General features: G+C 44.5%; 1 protein-coding gene across 1 annotated transcript in view; it reads left to right on the top strand.

The window, feature by feature from the left end:
* il1rapl2 (interleukin 1 receptor accessory protein like 2) overlaps positions 1–20,012 on the top strand; it is an 859,242-nt gene that overhangs the window by 30,139 nt on the left and 809,091 nt on the right. The window contains exon 2 of the mRNA XM_033030273.1: positions 19,280–19,380. Coding sequence (XP_032886164.1) covers positions 19,299–19,380 — 82 coding nt within the window. The 5' untranslated portion in view covers positions 19,280–19,298. The remainder of the gene's footprint in view (positions 1–19,279; positions 19,381–20,012) is intronic.

Genomic DNA, 20,012 nt, shown 5'->3' with positions numbered 1-20,012 from the left:
CTCAGGGATGAGGACTTCATGCTCAGTTTTTAATTCTTCTTTGGCTGGAATCATTTGATCAACATGAACACTTTTGATCCTATCTCCAACTTCAACTATGTATCTTTTTGTTCCACACACTTCCACTATTTTCCCAACATCCCATTTGTCTCGACTGGACTTGTTGGGAGGACTGAAAACACGAACCTGCTCATCTGGCTTGAAGTACCTCTCCTTTTGTGGGAGTCAAATAGCGTTTTTGATTTAACTGTTTTTGCTCAACTCTCACTGCCACATTGGGTTGAACTAGACAGGCATATTCTTAGCCTTCTCTTCATCAACTGTTCTGCAGGTGAGTAACCCATTGATGTGTGGTTCTGTACTTCAGCAAGAAACTAGTCAAACGATGTTTCATGCAGAACTTTGAACTACCCTGCAAAACCTGTTTCTTGAGAGCATCTTTGACAATTCTAACAGACCTTTCCGTCGCCCCATTGGAGGCTGGATGGTATGTATATGTTTTACGCCATTCCGCTGCATGAACTCTTTCAACCGTTCTGAACAAAATTGAGGCCCGTTATCAGAAACAAGTTCTTCCGGTAAACCATGGCATGCAAAAATGGATCTCAACTCATCTATGGTACACTCAGTAGTAGTGCTTGACCCCATATGCTTAACTCAATCCATTTGGAATGACTATCTACTAGTACCAGAAAGTGATCATTACCCTTTTCACAAAAATCTACATGAACTCTTTGAAAAGGTGTACTTGGCCATGACCAGGGTTGCGGTGGTGTTTTTGGTGGTTTACTCAAGCAATTTTGGCAGACGCTACATTTGCTCACCAGTGACTCGATGTCACTGTCAATACCAGGCCAATACACAAAACTTAGCTTTACAAAGGCTATTCAGCTGAAGGAACTCGACAAAAAAATACTCAGTCTACAATGTTATACAATCCCAAGGACGACATCTTGCCATGTAGACACAACATAGTGATAGCCTGACAAACTCTCGCCGATTAGTACAGCTGCTGTTTTAAACTACAGTCCCCTGCATAGAAGGATCTATGGCCTATCGTGTCCAGCTCGCAAACAACTGCGACACAAATCCGTATTTACTGTTTAAAATGTTAAACAATACTGCATGTTGCAAAACAGTCCTGCACTGTATTTAAAGGATGAGTTCACAAACTCTATCCAATCCTCGTCGCCAATTTTGTTATGTTCCGGACAGCAAAATTAATAACAACTTACACGCAGGTTGCCTGGATCATGAGAGAGAGAGAGCTTTATTACCCAACATTCCCTGCTTATTTTGAACACCAACTCATTAACATATATATGAATATGTATGGTTTACATTACACCTCTTGTGGGGCAATGTCAAGTATGTGAATGCACTGGTATTTTCATGTCAAGATGCAGCTTCTGAGGGTCTGATCACCAGCCATGAACTGTTCAAAACACAGCCTTTGTCTCAAGCAACAAAACAGTCAAAACTGAATAAAGCATGTAACAGCCCAGCATGTTAACAAAAGCATGTAACAGCCCAGACTTTCTCATAATTAACAAAGTAATAGTGCTTATTACCTGTCTTGAAGAATGCCTCAGATAAAGATCTAACTTGTTGATGCACACTCTCCTTATCTGCTTTCTGATGTCCTTAGTCCGTCTGAGCAGCCATCCGTTTAGTTTAGTTTGTTGTCATGTGTACCGTAGCTACAGTGAAAAGCTTTTTGTGCGTGCTAACCTGTCAGCAGAAAGATTATATATGACTACAATCGAGCTATCCATAGTGTACAGATACATGATACAGGGAATAAAATTTAGTGCAAGGTAAAGTCCAATTAAAGATAATGAGGTAGATAGTAGCTCAGGACTTTTCTCTAGTTGGTGATAGGATGGTTCAGTTGCCTGATAACAGCTGGTAAACTTCTGTGCCTCTTGCCTGATGGGAGAGAGGAGACGATGGGATGTCCGGGGTGAGACTTGTCCATGATTAATGGAAAGTCAATGGAGGGGAGGTTGGTTTGTGTGAAGGTCTGGGCGTCATCCACAATTGTCTGCCTTGTGGTCTTGGATGGAGCTGTTCCAAAACATGCTGTGATGCATGTGGAATAAAATGCATTCTACGGCACATCTGTAGAAGTTGCTGAGAGTTGTTGGGGACATGCCAAACTTCCTAAGCCTTCTGCGGAAGTAATGGTATGATTCTTGCAGGTGGGGAACCAGGAAAGGAAGGGCAAATTGTTGGGATACAAGGAATTGCAGATGTTGAAATCTAGTGTAAATCATAGTGCTGGAGTAACTCGGGCAGCATTTCGGGAGGGCATGAAGAGGTGAAGCTTCCATTTGGGAAGCTTCTTCAGACAGTGTCCTTTTTGTTTGTTCTTTTTGTTTGTATCCTATACTCAAGAACACTGAGGGAGGCTTGATTATAACCATGTATAGTCTTTTCACTGACTGGATAGCACACAACAAAAAACGTTTCACTGCACCTTGGTACACGTGACCATAATAAACCAAAGGATTGTACAGTGATGCAGCGTTAGAGTTGCTATCTTACAGCACCAGAGACACAAGTGTTATCATAACTATGAGTGCTGTCTGTACGGAGTTTGTACCTTCTCCCTGTGACCACGTGGGTTTCATCTGATTTCCTCCCATACTTAAGTCGCACAGGTTTGCAGGTTAATTGGCTTTTGTAAATTGTCCGTAGTGTGTGGGATAGTGCTGGTGTACGGGGTGATCACTGGTGGACGAGGACTCGGACGGCTGGAAGGACCTGTTCCCATACTGTATCTCTAAAATCTAAAGTCTAAACTAAACTTTGATGTCCATTCTAATTTCAGAATTAATTTTTGTCTGTTCTTCAGATTTCCCTATGCTGGTTAACTCCACAGGCTGTCTGGTGTCCCCATGTCATGGAGATGTTTGCTTGTGATCGCACATGCTAAGCTGGTGCTAAAACATTATGTGCAGGGTGCCCTCGACACCGTCAAAAGTCTGATATTTGGATTCATGACGGGGTCAATACAATGGCAGCTGTAAGGGACAGTGGTTAAATTACCAGAAGAAGAATAATATAGAGACTAAGGTGGCACAGTGGTGCACCTGGTAGACCCATTGCCTCACAACACCAGGGACAGATTTCAATCCTGATCTCTGGTACTGGCTGCATGGAGTTTGCACATTCTTGCATGTTGCACAACTCTCTACAGGCTCCTGTGGTCAGGATTGAACATGGGTCTCTGGTGCTGTGAGGCAGCAACACTACCAGCTGCACAACCTGTGCCAACCTGAACGTTTTCTGAAACTGGAAATGGTATCTTCATATTTGTCAAAATCTTTGGTGTCTTTTTGACCGAGTTTTGAATTAATGGAACTTGGTCACTTCATTTCTTTCGAGGTACAGTGTGGAAACGGGCCCTTCGGCCCACCAAGTCAGCGCTAACAAGCGATCACCCCGTACACTATCACTATCCTACACACTAGGGGCAATTTACAGAAGCCAAGTCACCTACAAACCTTTGGAGTGTGGGAGGGAAACCGGAGCCTCCGAAGAACACACAAGCATTGTAAGGGAGAATGTACAAACTCCGGACGGATAGCACCCATAGTTGGGATCAAATCCGTGTCTCTAGCACTGTAAGACAGCAACTCTACCACTGTTCCAGCATGCCGTCCCCTCTTGAGTTATCACCCACAATGTTGCTTGGCAGGAGGTCCAACTGAGGGACTGAATTCATAGATGAGGTTGCAGTAGAATGACGTTAAGGTCTACCTTAGCTAAGACCCAATTAATGTCATTACCCTTTGTTAATAAGAAGAGCTTAATGCAATTTTTGCAAATGGAATGTACTTTGATGTGACAAGCAACCGGGACCTGCTGATTGCATTTGTTCTAATTGGGAAGGCAAGGCTGCTGCAGAGATTTATAGAGTGTGAACACTGGCATATTGTAACCTAACCTTGGCTGGGTCCAAGTCAGTCACATTTTCCTCTGTATAATTAAAACCACGAGAAGCTCCCCTTGCTGCACTGAGGCCTGGCTTGGTCTAACATTCATCATTTTGCAAAGACATAATAAGTGGACTTAATGAAAGCGATAGCTCTAATTATAGAAACAATGAACTGCAGGCATTGGTTAATACACAAAAGATCACAAAGTGCCAGAGTAACTCAGCAGGTCAGGCAGCATCTCCAGAGAATATGGATAGGTGACGTTTCTGGTCCAGACACTTCTTCAGACTGTCCAATTATACATTGGATGCATGGTTCCTATTTGGAGAATGGTTTACTTTTGATTAAATTGTTATCAATATTCAATGACACTGTTCAGAATCCAAATATTATGGATGCTGGAAGCCTCCAATCCAAAATTGAAATTATAGTTGTGTAGCTGCACCAAAGGTGGTGAATAAGGACAGACGTCAGGCAGGTTCAAACGGTAGTTTTATTCAGGTGTTACATGATAAGTTGGTCCGCTAACATAATTGTCATTGCAGTGGTTACAATCTTCAACACTCTGCCAGAGGAGGTGATGGATTCAGGTAAAATCACTGAATTTAAGAGACATTTTGGGCAGACATTTACATGGGGAAGGCATTGAAAGATACTAAAAGCCCTGTCCCACGGAACGAGTTCATTCCAAGAGTTCTCCCATGTTTGCTCTGATTCGAACTCAGAGATTTACGGTAATGGCCACTCGTCGGTACTCGGGGCTCTCGTGGACATTTTTCAACATGTTGAAAAATCTTCACGAGTCGAGCTTACCTGCAATTAGCGAGTCTTCCCAAGTACTTGCCGTTAGCGTTAAGAGTCGCTAAGAGACGTCCCCGAGCTCTGAGTACCCACTACGTTCATTCTCCGGGCTTACCACAAGTTTGATTTTTTTTTTAACTCGGGACAGCTCGTGGAATGAACTCGTACCGTGGGACAGGGCTATAAGGCAGGCAAATTGGGTTAGTGTAGATGGACAGAATGGTCTGCATGGACATAATGGGCCAAAGGGCTGTATTAATCTGTATGATTCTGGCTTTACACTTTAGAGCTACAGAACAGGCCCTTCGGCCCATCAAGTTAGCGATTCCCTGCACACTAACACTTTCCCAAACACTAGGGACAATTTACATTTTTTTTTACTGAAGCCAAGTAATCTACAAACCTGTACATCTTTGGAGTGTGGGAGGAAACCGGAGCACCCAGAGAAAACCCACATGGTCACAGGGAGAATGTACAAACTCCTTACAGACAGCTCCCGCAGTCAGGATCAAACCCAGGTCTCTGGAGCTGTAAGGCAGCAACTCTACCACTGTGCCATCCCTGATTATGGCTATAATTTAGACAATAGAATAGGAGGGAAGAGTGACCATTAATACTTCCATCAGTTCATTAAACTGAAATGGCTTCCTGATCTATTTGTCCTGAGCCTCCCAATGCTGGAGTTGAATGGCCAGGTGTAACAATGACTCGGCAGTGACAAGGTCCCCGCTGGGATTCAATAATACTCAATGATACTTTACTGTCACCTGTAACAATATACTGTGATTTTTTTGTTTTGTTTTGGCATACAATACTCTAAGTACGCAAAGAGACGCCACGTATCCGGTGCCAACAAACATACAAGAGTACTCATTAAAGTCCCTTTAGTCCCTCGTTGTTTTCAGCGCCCCCTCCCCACCGAGTCCCTCTGTTCTCGTCAGCCCGACCTCCTCGATGCAGCCCGTTCATGGTCGGACTGTTTCTCTTCCTCCTCCGGTTCAGAACAAAGATCCGACCCCCCTCCTCTCCAGTCCCTCAGCCTACATGCCCTGGTGGGGGGGTTGGGGGGGGGGGGGGGGGGTGGGAGGGTAGACCGCTCTGAACACCCCCTCGCAGCCGGATGTGACTGAAACCCCACCGCTAGGTCACCCTGTCAGCCACTTGCAGCAGGCAAGGGCGAAATTCCACAGAGTACTTGGCAACATGATTCTATGGTCTTCTTCTTCATGCGTATGGAGTGCACGCCGGGTTGATTGCATTCGTCGAAACAGGGCGGACCACGTGAAGGTTGCAATCTTCCACCCCATTCTATGGTCAATCTCCTGAAACTTCTTGGAAGCAGAAGCCTCAGCACTTTAGTTGTTTTCTTTGAGCTGTGTGATTTTGAGCTCTAGTTCTCTCTCCTCTCTGCAACTTGGAGCAGAATTCCAACTTTTCCCAGTTAGGGTGAAAATTAATTGACCTGAAATGACAACTCTTATTTCTCTCTCCATTGACAGATTCTTGACTGGTAAGGGTGTCAAGGGTCAGAGGGGGAAAGGCAGTTGAATGGGGTTAGTCATAAAGTGATACAGTGTGGAAACTGGCCCTTCGGCCCAACTTGCCCACAGCAGCCAACATGTCCCAGCTACACTAGTCCCACTTGCCTGCGATGGTCCATATCATTCCAAACCTGTCCTACCCATGTACCTGTCTAACTGTTTCTTAAATGATGGGATAGTCCCAGCCTCCTCTGGCAGCTTGTTCCATGCACCCACCACCCTTTGTGTGAAAAATTACCCCCCGGATTCCTATTACATCTTTTCCCCTTCACCTTGAACCTATGTCCTCTGGTCCTCGATTCCCCTACTCTAGGCAAGAGATTCTGTGCATCTGACAATAAAGGATACTTTACTTTACTATCTACCTGATCTATTCCTCTCATGATTTTGTACACCTTTATAAAATCACTCTTCATCCTCATGCGCTCCAAGGAATAGATACCCAGCCTATTTGCCCTCTTCCTATAGCTCACACCCTCTAATCCTGGCAACATACTTGTAATTCTTTTCAGAACCATTTCAAGCTTGACAATATCTTTCCTACAACATGGTGCCCAGAACTGAACACAATATTCTAAATGCGGTCTCACCAACATCTTTTACAACTGCAACATGACCTCCCAACTTCTATACTCAATACTCCAACTGATGAAGGCCAATCTGCCAAAAGCCTTTTTGACCACTTTATCTATCTGTGACTTGACCTTCAAGTAACCATGCACCTGCACTCCTAGATCCCTCTGCTCTGCAACACTCCCCAGAGGCTTACCATTTACTGTGCAGGTCCTGCTCTTGTTAGATGTCCCAAAATGCAACACCTCACACTTCTCTGTCAATCAACCATTCCTCAGCCCACCTGGCCTATCGATCCAGACCCTGCTGCAATATTTCACAACCATGAAACGTTGAGAGGGGTGATTGAATGGTGAAGCAGACTCTGGGCCAAATGGCCTAATTCTACTCCTATGACTTAATAGCTTGTATGGGCAAATGGGACTAGCTTTGATGCGGATCTTGGTCGGCATGGACGAGTTGGACTGAAGGGCCTGTTTCCGTGCTGTATGATGCTATCTCAACCTGGGGTTTAGGGTAAAAGCTGAATTTGCTATAAGAAAAAGCTAGGAAAAACAGGTACTTCAATGGAATTTTAGATTAAAAAAAGGTAAATCATGCATTATTGTCACATTCCATTAATTTTTCATCAATCACTTGCCGTTGATGAATAGTTTGCTTAACCAAATAGAAATTAACCACTGTATCATTCTATTTGTCAAAAATAAACATGCAAACCCATGGAGAAAATTAATAGGTTTGTCATATATAATGCAAAAAGATGAAAAGAGCAAGTGTTTTCCCTCGTAGTAGTCCCATTATTTGATGAATTATGCAGAGGGAAAGAGAGAGGGATAGAGAGAAGCTCCACACAAGATTATTTCAATGCAACAGAAACTATTAGGGGAGTTGAGTATTGGTACCTAACCTGGATGTTAAATTAGCAACAGTGTGCATGGCGTGTCACTGGCATGACCTGGATGAATTGATGGACTAACTGCTTGCAGTTCTGTAAATGCTACATTCACCATGGACAAGCTAACAATATCAAGCCAGATGTGGAAGTCACAAAACATCTGGACGTCTGATACCGTCCTACCATTGAGCCTAACAATGGTGCTCGAAGGAACCATCCACGTCCACATTCCTGGAGGGACTAGTGTACGAATGGCCTCTATATTCAGTTAAATGTGTCTTCAATTAGTTTGATTAGTAAGGGCACCCGCGGTTATGGGGAGGAGGCAGTAGAATGGAGTTGAGAGGGAAAGATAGATCAGCCATGATTGAATGGCAGAGTAGACTCAATGGGCCAAATGGACTAATTCTGCTCCTATAACCTATGAACATAAATTCTGTGGAAAGATACATTGCAATTATTTTACTTTAACAAATCGTTGTTAAAACAAAATATGCTTTTAATTTAAAAGGTAAGTTGCATCATGAATGATTTTTTAATATTTTGTTTAGAGATACTGCATGGGAACAGGCTCACTGAGTCCGCGCCAAGCAGCGATCACCCCGCCCGTACACTGGTTCTATCCTGCACACTCGGGACAATTTACAGAAGCTCAATTAACCTACAAAGCTGCACGTCTTTGGAACGTGAGAGAAAACTGGAGCCCCTGGAGAAAACGCACGCAGTCACGGAGAGAATATACAAACTCCGTATAGACAGTACCCGTAGTCAGTTCAAACCGGGGTCTCTGACGCTGTGAGGCAGCGACTCTACCACTGCACCACTGTGGTGTAGTCACATTTTTGACTGGCAGGGACATCACAAGTCAGTTCTGAGACGTTGACAGTCATGAATTGTTAGAATGGCGGGAGATGGGTGACAGCAGAGTGATGTAAGGTGGGGTGGGTAAGTCACAGTGTCAAATTATGTTTGATGAGACCTCCGCACCTTCTAGCAATGTTTCCAACTGGGGTCAGAGTTGTCCCTGGGAAGAGATCTCGGTGGTATGGCATTTGAAGTTGTGCTTCAGCATATCTATCTGCCGTGCCTCCTCACCACCGATGGGCCTTCAAGTCTACTTTACCTCATGGGACTCTGTTGGAAGTCTGTTCGGACCTATGAAATTTGCATTGATTATAACTACACACAGCATTATTCCACCCCATCTAACATCACCTCCACAACCTATGCTGTGTTCAATCTCCTTGCATCCAGCCGCAAAATCTTAGATTCAGAATAGGTACTGGAGCCGTAGAGTTGCTGCCTTACGGCGCCTGAGACCCGGGTTCGATCCTGACTACGGTGCTGTTTATACGGAGTTTCTACGTTCTCCCTGTGACCTTGTGGAGTTTCTCCGGGTGTTCCGATTTCCCCCACTGTTCAGATTGATAGGTTAATAGGTTTTGGCAAAGATTATAAATTGTCACTAGTGCTTAGGGTAGTATTAGTGTATAGGGATCGCTGGTCGGCATGGACTCTGGGCCGAAGGGCCTGTTTACATGCTTTGTCTAAACTAAATAAAGTCATACAGCTCATAAAGAAGCCCTTCAGATAAACTTGTGACCGAGTTGGTCAAGTTGTAGACCTGAACTAGTCGAATCTGCCTACTTTTGATCCAAATCCCTTTGAACCTTTAGTTTGGAATGTACCTAAATATCTTCCAAATGTTATAATTTGGAAGATTGCCTTCCCTCACAGTTGGAACGTTGATTCCGCTGTGTGGGGATGTTTATGTTAAACTCTATCGTATATTGTGTTCCTTTTATTGTATGGCTGTGTGGTAACTCAAATCTTATTGTACCAATTGGTGCATGTGACAATAAATGCAACTTGAACTTAATTGTACCTGCCTCTCCAACTTCCTTTGGCAGCTTCCTCTGTTCCATATATTCATCACCCTCTGGGTGAAAAAGGCTGCCACTTGGGTCCTTTTTAACTCTTTCTCCTCTCACCATAAACTCATGCTATCTAGTTATATAGTCACACAGCCTGGAAACAGGCCCTTCAGCCCAACTTGTCCATGTAGACCAAGTTGTCCACCTGAGTTAGTCCCAGTTGCTTGCATTTGACCCATATCGGTCTGAATCTTTCCTATCCATGTACCTGTGTAAATGTCTTAAATGTTGTGATTGTACCAACCCCTACAACTTCCTGTGGCAGCTCGTTCCACGTACCCACCACCCTCTGCATGTTGCCCCTCAGATCCCTTTAAAATCTTTCCCCACTCGCCTTAATCCTATGCTCTCCAGTCATAGCATCATACAGCATGGAAACAGACTCTTCAGCCCAACTCATCCAAGCCGACCAAGACCCCCCATGTAAGTAAGTCCTATTAACCCATGTTCTGCCCATTTCCCTCTTAACTTTTCTTATCCATGTACCTGTCCAAGTGCCTTTTAAATCTTATTATTGCACCTGCCTTAACCACTTCCTCTGGCAACTCATTCCATATACCCACCACCCTAGTTTTAGACTACCTTAGCTTGGGAAAAAGACCGTCACCTTAACTGTGCCCCTCGTGATTTTATATACTCGGAGATATAATGTGTAATTGATGTCCTAGATTGGTGTTTTGGATTAAGGTATATTGGGTCAGATCATTTTTATTCTCTTTCAGTAAACGTCTAAAGCTAGTCTTCTACCATCAATCCCAGTCTCTTCCCTGAGGACAATATTATTAGAGTAGTACAGAACCTTTTCACATCGTCCAGCTGTGCCCCCATTTGGCATATTTTAATTTTGTTTTAGTGTCGTACAGATTGATGTGATTTTGAATGCTGTGCTGTTTTACCTTGGGAGCTGCTCATTAATTGCTGTGAGCTGTCTGTTGTGAGAGTGTTGTGGGAACTGCTAAAATCACCTTTGTATTTTGCACATTTTTTTCAACATCCTTTTCTCTTTGGAAGCAAACTCTGTTTAATATTGGAACGGTAATATTGCGCTCGCCTTAAATGTGGCTTAAAAGAAAGGGATCTCACAGGAACATTGCTAAATGAAACTTGTCACTGAGTGATGTAAGGAGATATTGGAACACAAGTAGAATTATTTTTTTTTAACTACAGATGATGTAATACAGTAAAAATGCTGGCATCACTCAGCAGGTCAGGCAGCATCTAGGGAGAGGGAACCATACTTAATGTTTGGGGCGGCACAGTGACACAGCAGTAGAGTTGGTGCCTCACAACGCTAGAGATACAGATTCACTCCTGATTACGGGTGCTGCCTGTGTGGAGTTTGTACGTTCTCCATGTGACTGCGTTTTCGTGGTCGTACAGTCATACAGTTTGGAAACGGGCCCTTCGGCCCAACTTGCTCACACTGACCAACATGTCCCATCTACACGAGCCCAAACTGCCTGAGTTTGACCCATATCCCTCCAAACTTATCCTCTTAATGTACCTGTCTAAATTTTACGATAGTACTTGCCTCAACTACCTCCTCTGGCAACTCATCCAATACACCTACCGACGTTTGTGCAAAAAAACGTTACCCCTCCGGTTCCTATTAAATCTTAAACCTATGGTTTTATGGCATTTGGCTGATAAGTAATCTCAATGAGCTGTCTATTGCTCAATTTTTACAGATGTATTTTTGCAGATGGTGAGAAGTTTACAGTGTATTTTCAGCACCCTCTGATCAGTTAACATATGTCCCACATTACATAACGATGGAAATATAGCGCATGCTAAATGGCAACTTTCCCTAATATAGACATTTGTGCAAAACATATTGAAGCAGCTCCTCCTGCCTCTGTGACAGGCTATGATGCTATCATTTGCGAAACAGATGTCTGTACTTCTCCACCAGTTCTTCAGCTCTGGTCCCTCCTCATCTTTGTCCCCACTTCAATATCTACTTCAGTATCCAGTGGACTCCTTCTGTTCTTTAAGGTAGACAAAAATGCTGGAGAAACTCAGCGGGTGCGGCAGCATCCTTGGAGCGAAGGAAATCATAGAAATCATCTCCATAGATGCTGCAGCACCCGCTGAGTTTCTCCAGCATTTTTGTCTACCTTCGATTTTCCGACATCTGCAGTTCCTTCTTGAACACTTCTGTTCTCTAATTTCCTTTGAACTGTGCTGTTGCACTGTGTTTCCTGGGAAACTTGTAAGAATCATCCTATCAGGCTTGTAGATCACAACCAGTGGATAGGGATACAAGGAACTGCAGGTGCAAAGTGTTGGAGGAACTTGGCGGGTTAGATAGTGTCTGTGGAGGGAATGGATAGGCAACGTTTTGGGTCGGGTCTCTTCTACAGCTGATTTTTGTTGGGGAAAGAAAGCTGGAAAAGAGAGGCTGCTTTACCAAAGGGAGCTGAGGGAATGCTCTGTGTTGTGTTTCACACAGACATGGCTCACCCCCAGCTCCCCAGACTCAGCGGTCCAGCCTGAAGTGTTCTCCATCCATCCTATGGACCGTACGCAGGCATCTGGGAAAGGGAGAGGAGGAGGCGTCTGCCTCATGGTCAACTCTTCGTGGTGCTCAGACGTGGCAGTCCTGTCCAACTCCTCCTCTCCACACCTCGAACATCTGGTGGTGAAGTGCCGTCCCTTCTACCTACTGAGGGAATTCACCTCCATCATCCTGACCGCGGTCTACATCCCACCCCAGGCAGACGTCCGTCTGGCACTGGAGGAGCTGCACGCCGTGGTCAACAAGCACCAGACGTCTTACCCCGAGGCATTTACCACCGTAGCCGGGGACTTCAACAAAGCCAACCTGAAGAAATCGCTCCCTAACTTCCAACAACATGTCTCCTGCAGCACCAGAGGATCAAACACTCTCGACCACTGCTACACGACTATCAAAGATGCCTATCGCACTATCCCTCGCCCTCACTTCGGAAAATCCGACCATTCAGCGGTGCTGCTTCTTCCTGCCTACAGGCAGCAACTGAAGAAAGCACCCCCAGAGGTGAGGACAGTACAGAGCTGGTTGGGGGAGGGAGGGAGGGGGGGAGGGGGGGGGGGGGGGACAGAGGAACAACTCCAGGACTATTTGGAGTCTGTAGACTGGGCAATGTTCAGGGAGTTTGCAATGGACCTGAATGAATACGCCACAGTTGTTACAGACTTCATAAAGAAATATGTGGAGGACTGCGTTCCAACAAAAACCTTCCGAGTGTTTCCTAACCAGAAGCCTTGGATGAATCATGAGATCCGCATTCTTCTGAAGTCCAGATCCCGGGCATTCAGGTCTGGCGATGCAGAGGTCTATAAGAAGTCCAGATACAACCTTGGTAAGGCCATAAAAAAGACCGGAAGGGACCTCTGCTCTAAGCTTGTGGATGAGACGGATGTACGGCAACTGTGACAGGGCTTGAATGTCATCACCTCCTACAAGGCAAAATCAGGAGGCGGCTCAAACAACATCGAAGCATCACTCCCTGACGAGTTCAATGTGTTCTACGCACAGTTCGATAGGGAGAACACTGATGTGCCTTCCCGAGCCCCTATTCGCCCTGACGGTGTTCCAGTCACAGTCACAGAGGCCGACGTCAGAAGATCCTTCAGGGGAGTGAACCCTCGGAAAGCGCCTGGACCTGATGGCATACCCGGTGGAGTTCTCAAGACCTATGCAGACCAACTGGCTGGAGTTTTTGCAGACATTTTCAACCCCTCACTTCTGATGTCTGAGGTTCCTACCTGCCTTAAAAGGGCATCAATAATACCGGTGCCCAAGAAGAGTAAGGTGACGTGCCTCAATGACTATCGACCAGTGGCACTAACATTGGTGGTGATGAAGTGCTTTGAGAGGTTGGTAATGGTGCACATCAACTCCTACCTCGACAAGAACCTCAACCAACTACAGTTCGCTTACCGCCACAACAGGTCAACGGAGGATGCAATTTCACTGGCTCTCCACTCCGCATTGGACCACTTGGATAATAAAAATACCTACGTCAGGCTGTTGTTTATAGACTACAGCTCGGCATTTAATACCATCATTCCTTCCAAGCTGGTTACCAAGCTCACGGAACTGGGCCTCTGCGCATTCCTCTGCAATTGGATCCTTGACTTCCTCATCCACAGACCACAGTCTGTTCAAATTGGAGGAACCACTTCATCCTCAGTAACAATTAGTACGGGAGCACCTCAAGGCTGCGTGCTCAGCCCCCTGCTTTACTCACTCTGTACCCATGACTGCGTAGCCGGTGATAGTACGAACTCCATCAAGTTCGCCGATGAAACCACTGTGATTGGACGAATCACAGATGTGGACGAGTCAGAGTATAGAAGTGAGATCGATCGACTGACTAAATGGTGCCAGCACAACAACCTGGCTCTCAACACCAGTAAGACCAAGGAACTGATTGTGGACTTTAGTAGGGGAAGGATGAGACTCACAATCCTGTTTATATCAACGGGACGGTGGTGGAGAGGGTCATTAACTTCAAATTCCTGGGCGTGCATATATCAGAAGATCTTTCCTGGACCCAGCACACCGATGCAATTGAAAAGAAGGCACATCAGCGACTCTACTTCCTGAGAAGATTACGGAGATTCGGCATGTCAAAGAGGATTCTCCTAAACCTCTACAGGTGCACGGTAGAGAGCATTCTGACTGGGTGCATCATGGTCTGGTTCAGCAACTTGAACGTCCAGGAGTGAAAAAGACAAATAAAGTTGTGACCACTGCCCAGTCCATCACCGGCTTTGACCTCCCCACCATCGAGGGGATCTATCGTAGTCGCTGCCTCAAAATGGCAGCCAAAATCATCAAGGACTCACACCCTCCTGGCCACACATTTATCTCACTACCGCCATCAGGAAGAAGGTGCAGGAGCCTGAAGTCTGTAACATCCAGGTTCAGGAACAGCTACTTCCCCACAGCCATCAGGCTATTAAACACAACGAATAAGCTCTGAGCTCTGAACTGCAAAAGACTATTTATTGAACTTTACATTTTTTTCCCCGTTATATACTATGTTTACATATTCACATATTCTGTTGTGCTGCAGCAAGTAAGAATTTCATTGTCCCGTCCGGGGCATATCACAACAAAACACTCTTGACTCTTGGTGCAGGACAAAGCCCAGTAAGTGATAGGTGGAGGAAGGAACTGCAGAAGCTGGTTTATACCAAAGATATAACACAAAGTACCAGAGTAACTGAGTAACTCAGTGGGTTTAGCAGCATCTCTGGAGAAAAGGAATAGATGATGTTTTGGGGATCTGGAGGTGGAAAATGTTGCTGATTGGCAGTGGGTGGAGTCAGTGACAAAGGCTAGAAGTGAAAAGGAGACAAAAATGTGTCAGAGAAGGAGAGGAGGCGTGAAATGTAAAACCTGGAGGAGGGATTGGATGGAAGAGGAAAGCAGATAATGGGAGAAATGGGTCTGCACCAATCAGTCTGAAGAAGGGTCCCAACAAGCTGTGAGGGTTATACAGCATGGAAACAGGCCGCTCGGCCCATCAGATCCGTGCTGGCCCGGAAGCATCCTTTTGCACTCATCACGTTTTACTCTTCTCACATTCCGATAAACTCCAGGATGCCAATTTTTAGTTTGAGCACTCTTTGCAAATTATGTGTAGGAAGGAACTGCAGATGTTGGTTTACATCGAAGATAGACACAAAACTGGTTGGTGTAACTCAGCAAGCCAGTCAGCATCTCTGGAGGAAAAGGAGTATGTGACATTTCAGATCGAGACCTGAAGAAGGGGTTTCGGCCTGAAAATTACTCGGCCCACCTAGACCATTGCAAAATGTCACCAAAGAGTTGACAGTAAATTTGGGAACTCTTAAGATTCAAACAAAAACAAAATTTCAAGAACTTAGAGTTATGGGCTCACGTATTAAAACTTGTATGATATAAATGAAGGGGGAAGGCTGTTGCATCTTTTTGATGGAGAGAGCATTTAACATGAAACCGACTGCACAGTGGCAATCAGAGAGTAGAATTAATCACACAGCAAGAGGTGCTAAAGAAGTTGTGTTGGAAATAGAGGTGTAAATGTATTTATTTTTAATTTAGCAAATACAAATCTCTGGTGCCTTGTAAAAACATCTACATTTGTTAATGTCTTACAACGATCAAACAGACCATTCAGCCCATTCTGTTCATGTTGACCCATCTACACTAATCTCATTTACCAGCACTGGGTCAGTACGCTTTGTATGATTTTAGCGATTCCATTGCTTGTCCAGATAGTTCTTAAATACTCCACAGACAGGGAGGTGGCGACTGGCATGATAAATTTGCGAGGTGGTCTGCATTGTCCACCATTAATGCTGGTCTTTGGTACGATCCTGATGAATGGCCTTAATGACCTTAATGCCATCCTAAATCCTGCTATTCCACTGATAGCGAACATGGGTCAGAGAGATTCCAAGGGTTTAATGGTACTATAATATTTCTTCAATGCAGCTTGTGTGTGTTTGTGTGTCTCTCTATCTCCGTCTCTGCATCTCTCTCTCTCTCTCTCTCTGTGTGTCTCTCTCTCTGCGCCTCTCTCTCTGCGCCCCTCTCTGTGTCTCCCTCTCTGTGTCTCCCTCTCTGTGTCTCCCTCTCTGTGTCTCCCTCTCTGTGTCTCCCTCTCTCAGTCTCCCTCTCTCAGTCTCCCTCTCTCAGTCTCCCTCTCTGTGCCTCCCTCTCTGTGCCTCCCTCTCTGTGTCTCCCTCTCTGTGTCTCCCTCTCTGTGTCTCCCTCTCTCTCTGCCTCCCTCTCTCTCTGCCTCTGTGCGCCTGCCTCTGTGTCTGCTTTAGTCTTACAACATGGAAACAGGCTCTTCATCCCAACTTGTCCATGCAGATCAAGATGCCCCATCTAAACTAGTTCTAATTTTCTGTGTTTGGCCCATATTCCTTTAAATCTTTCCTGTCCACGTACCTGTCCAAATGTCTTTTAAATGCTGTCATTTTACCGCCGTGCGTGTCTCACCTATCACACCGTCTGCACGGGAATGCGCAGTTTAGTTTAGACTACTTTTTTCCCCCAAATCATCCCGCAGGCTGGATTGGACCCTTTTGCGGGCTGGATGTTTGACACCCCTGCTTTAAGAGTTTCTTGCCCAAAGTAGGGGAATCGAGGGCCTGAGGACATAGGTTTAAAGTGAGGGGGGAACGAATTAATAGGAACATGAGGGGTAACTGTTTCATGCAGAGAGGGTGGTGGGTGTATAGAACGAGCTGCCGGAGGAGGTTGTTGAGGCAGTTAGTATCGCAACGTTTAAGAAACATTTGGACAGGTACATGGATAGGACAGGTTTAGAGGGATATGGGCCAAATGCAGGCATGTGGGACCAGTTTAGATGGGACATGTTAGTGGGTGTGGGCAAGTTGGGCTGAAGGGCTGTTTCCACGCTGTATTACTCTATATCTCTATCTCCTCTTGGACTATATCCACTGAAATAGGTACAGTAGTCCTGGTCTCCAGTTATGACCATCCAACCTTCCCACTGCTTTAATTAATATCTATAATCGAACACCCAAAAAAGGCATTCCAAACCAATCTCTTGTACATCATCATCATCGTTGAAAACATCAACTGGCACGGTGCCTAACAATGCTATGTACGACAGCGATCGCAACTTTTACTGGATGGCTGTTGGCTCGCTAGGAGCTCATCTGCCCTTTGACAGGTCTTATTTTTGGTCCTGCTGGGGGTCCACAGCCTCTTCCTCACCTGGTAAACCAAGTGGGGGAGACTATTTAGTCGCCGACTATCCGACCACGGAGCAGGTAGCACGGGATTACAAGGTACCCGTGGCGGGGGGAACACCCCCCCCCACCCCCACCCCCCCCCACCCCCACCCCCCCCCACCCCCCCCCCCCCACCCCCACCCCCCACCCCCCCCCCCCCCCCCCCCCCCCCCCCGACCTGACTGACTTGTACAGGTGCTTCATTATTTCTTTATAGCACTATTTTTTTTAGCAAGATAGCCCCCATTTCCAAAGCCTAAAACATATTTTAACTAGAGAATTCGAAAATCATGTTTTGATTGGACATTTTTATGGCCACACTTCGCATGACAGTCGAATTGAAAAACCCAGTCAAATGTTCTCTCTCCAAAGACAAAGAACATTCAAGGTAGTCAAGAGCATGTAATTGTCATATGGTCTCGAAACAGTACAAATAAATTCTTGCTTGCAGCATCAGCACAACAGGTTTTGAAACAAAGTACTCAATAGATAATGTAATAAACAAGTAAAAATTTATTTTAAAAAAATCCAAAATATGGCAAAAAATAATACAAAGCCTAAGTTCTCTAGCGCAACCCAGGTAGTTTGTAGTTCAGAGTTTATTTGGAGTTTGTAATGTTTAATAGCCTGATGGTTGTTTGGAAGAAGGTATTCCTGAAACTGGACATTAGTTTTCAGACTCGTGCACCTTCTTCACGATAGCAGGAGTGAAATGAGAAGCTGGTCATGGTGGTGTGGGTCCTTGATGATGCTGGCTGCCTTTTTAAAACTCATTTAAAAAAAAGGCAAATGCGCTTGGAAAAATGTCTATGCTATCTTATGACAGCACTATTATCCACTCTATCTCAGTACCTTGTCTTTATAACATGATAATCAATTTTGATGCTAATATTTTGGGGAGAAACTATTTGTAGATTATACTGAGAAAGTTACTGATGACCAAATGATGTGGCAGCATTTTAACATTCAATGCATGTCCTTCTACAGAGAGCAAGTTGAGTTGAATTGAATTGAAAGATACAGTGTGGAAACAGGCACTGTCTTATAAAGTGCTTTCTGACCATCGATGATCCATTCACACTAGTTCTATGTTATCGCACTTCCGCATCTACTTCCTACACATGGGGGGGGGGGAGGAATTTACAGATTCACCTACAAACCTACACATCTTTGAGATGTGGGAGGAAACAGTTTATTAGTATGAGTGTCAGGGGTTATGGGGAGAAGGGTGGAGAATGAGGTTGAGAGGGAAGGATAGATGAGCCTTGATTGAATGGCAGAATAGACATGATGGGCCGAGTGGCCTAAATCTGCTCCAATAACTGATGAACTTATGAAACTGGAGCACCCGGAGGAAACACGTGCATACTCCACACAGCCAAAACCCGTCGTCAGGATCGAACCCGGGTCTCTGACGCTGTAAGGCAGAGCTCAAAGATTGTTTTTGTGCCCGCAGTAGTTACAAATAGATTTCCTCAAAATAATTGGCAAAGAAAGCATACATTTCAAGCTAAATGAAACGGAAGGGGATTTATTGTCAATGCCTTTGTTTTTATACTGAAGCTTGAAGTTCTTTTATTTAATAAATAATGCTGCTCCTAAGATGTTAGCTTTGCAAAATGCCTCACAGCTATTTAGAGGAAGTATTTCATTATTTTTTAATGCAGACAAACTTGTACATTTATTTATATTTACCTGAGACTGAATGGATGTGGTTTGGAACTTTTACAGCGCAGTCTTGTTAAAAGCCGATTAATTTTAGGTGATAACATTCTAAACATTAAGGGTTTCTTTTCAACTCTGTGGTGGATGCTGTGACATCTAATTCTCCCGTTTGTCTTTCAGGAGTCAACGGAATCAAAACATGAACATTCAGATCCCTTTGCTGGCTCTTATTTATTTCTATGTCAGTGAAAGTTTGAAGACTGTGTCCAAAAGAAATTTGGGTAAGTCACAAAGTTTTTGGTTCAAAATATTGCATTGTTGCCTTATTATTTCTGCACATTGATTTTGTGATTGGGAGATGCAAGACAATTCTCATGTTATTCCTCAGGCTTTTGTGATCTGCCTTTGCTCTGTTGGCATGGTTTATTGTGTCTTTCTATCCACCCACCAAGGACTCCTGTTAACACCTGAAGCAGTGCTCTTTTATTCAGTTGTGATGTGATTTTACACCTCTGTTGTGTTAAGCGTTAATTTGATTCCTAATTGTAAATCAAACTCGTATATTCACTGGATTTCTGTTAACTGTTTGAAAATAATTCTTTATTACTCTCTGATTAACCCCAGTCTGTAACTTGAGTTGCTATAGTAGTCCTTGAAATCAAGTCGAGAAGCGTGACATTCTTTTAATTCACACTCTTCCAATCATTATTTATTCTATTATGTTAGCTGCAACTATGATGTGAATTAAAAGTCATTCAATGATGATTCAATCTCCATAGTCAGTAAAAATATGACAGTTACCTTTTAGAGTTCCAAGTGTTAGAAATTATTATTTCTCTGCACAGATGTTGTACAACATCTGTTCCGTACAAAGACTTCAAGCGTATATAATGAGAATTGTACACATTTTGAT

The sequence above is a fragment of the Amblyraja radiata genome, chromosome 12 (assembly GCF_010909765.2).
Source record: "Amblyraja radiata isolate CabotCenter1 chromosome 12, sAmbRad1.1.pri, whole genome shotgun sequence".
Taxonomy (NCBI): Eukaryota; Metazoa; Chordata; class Chondrichthyes; order Rajiformes; family Rajidae; genus Amblyraja; species Amblyraja radiata.
This window is presented reverse-complemented; position numbering and strand designations above follow the sequence as displayed.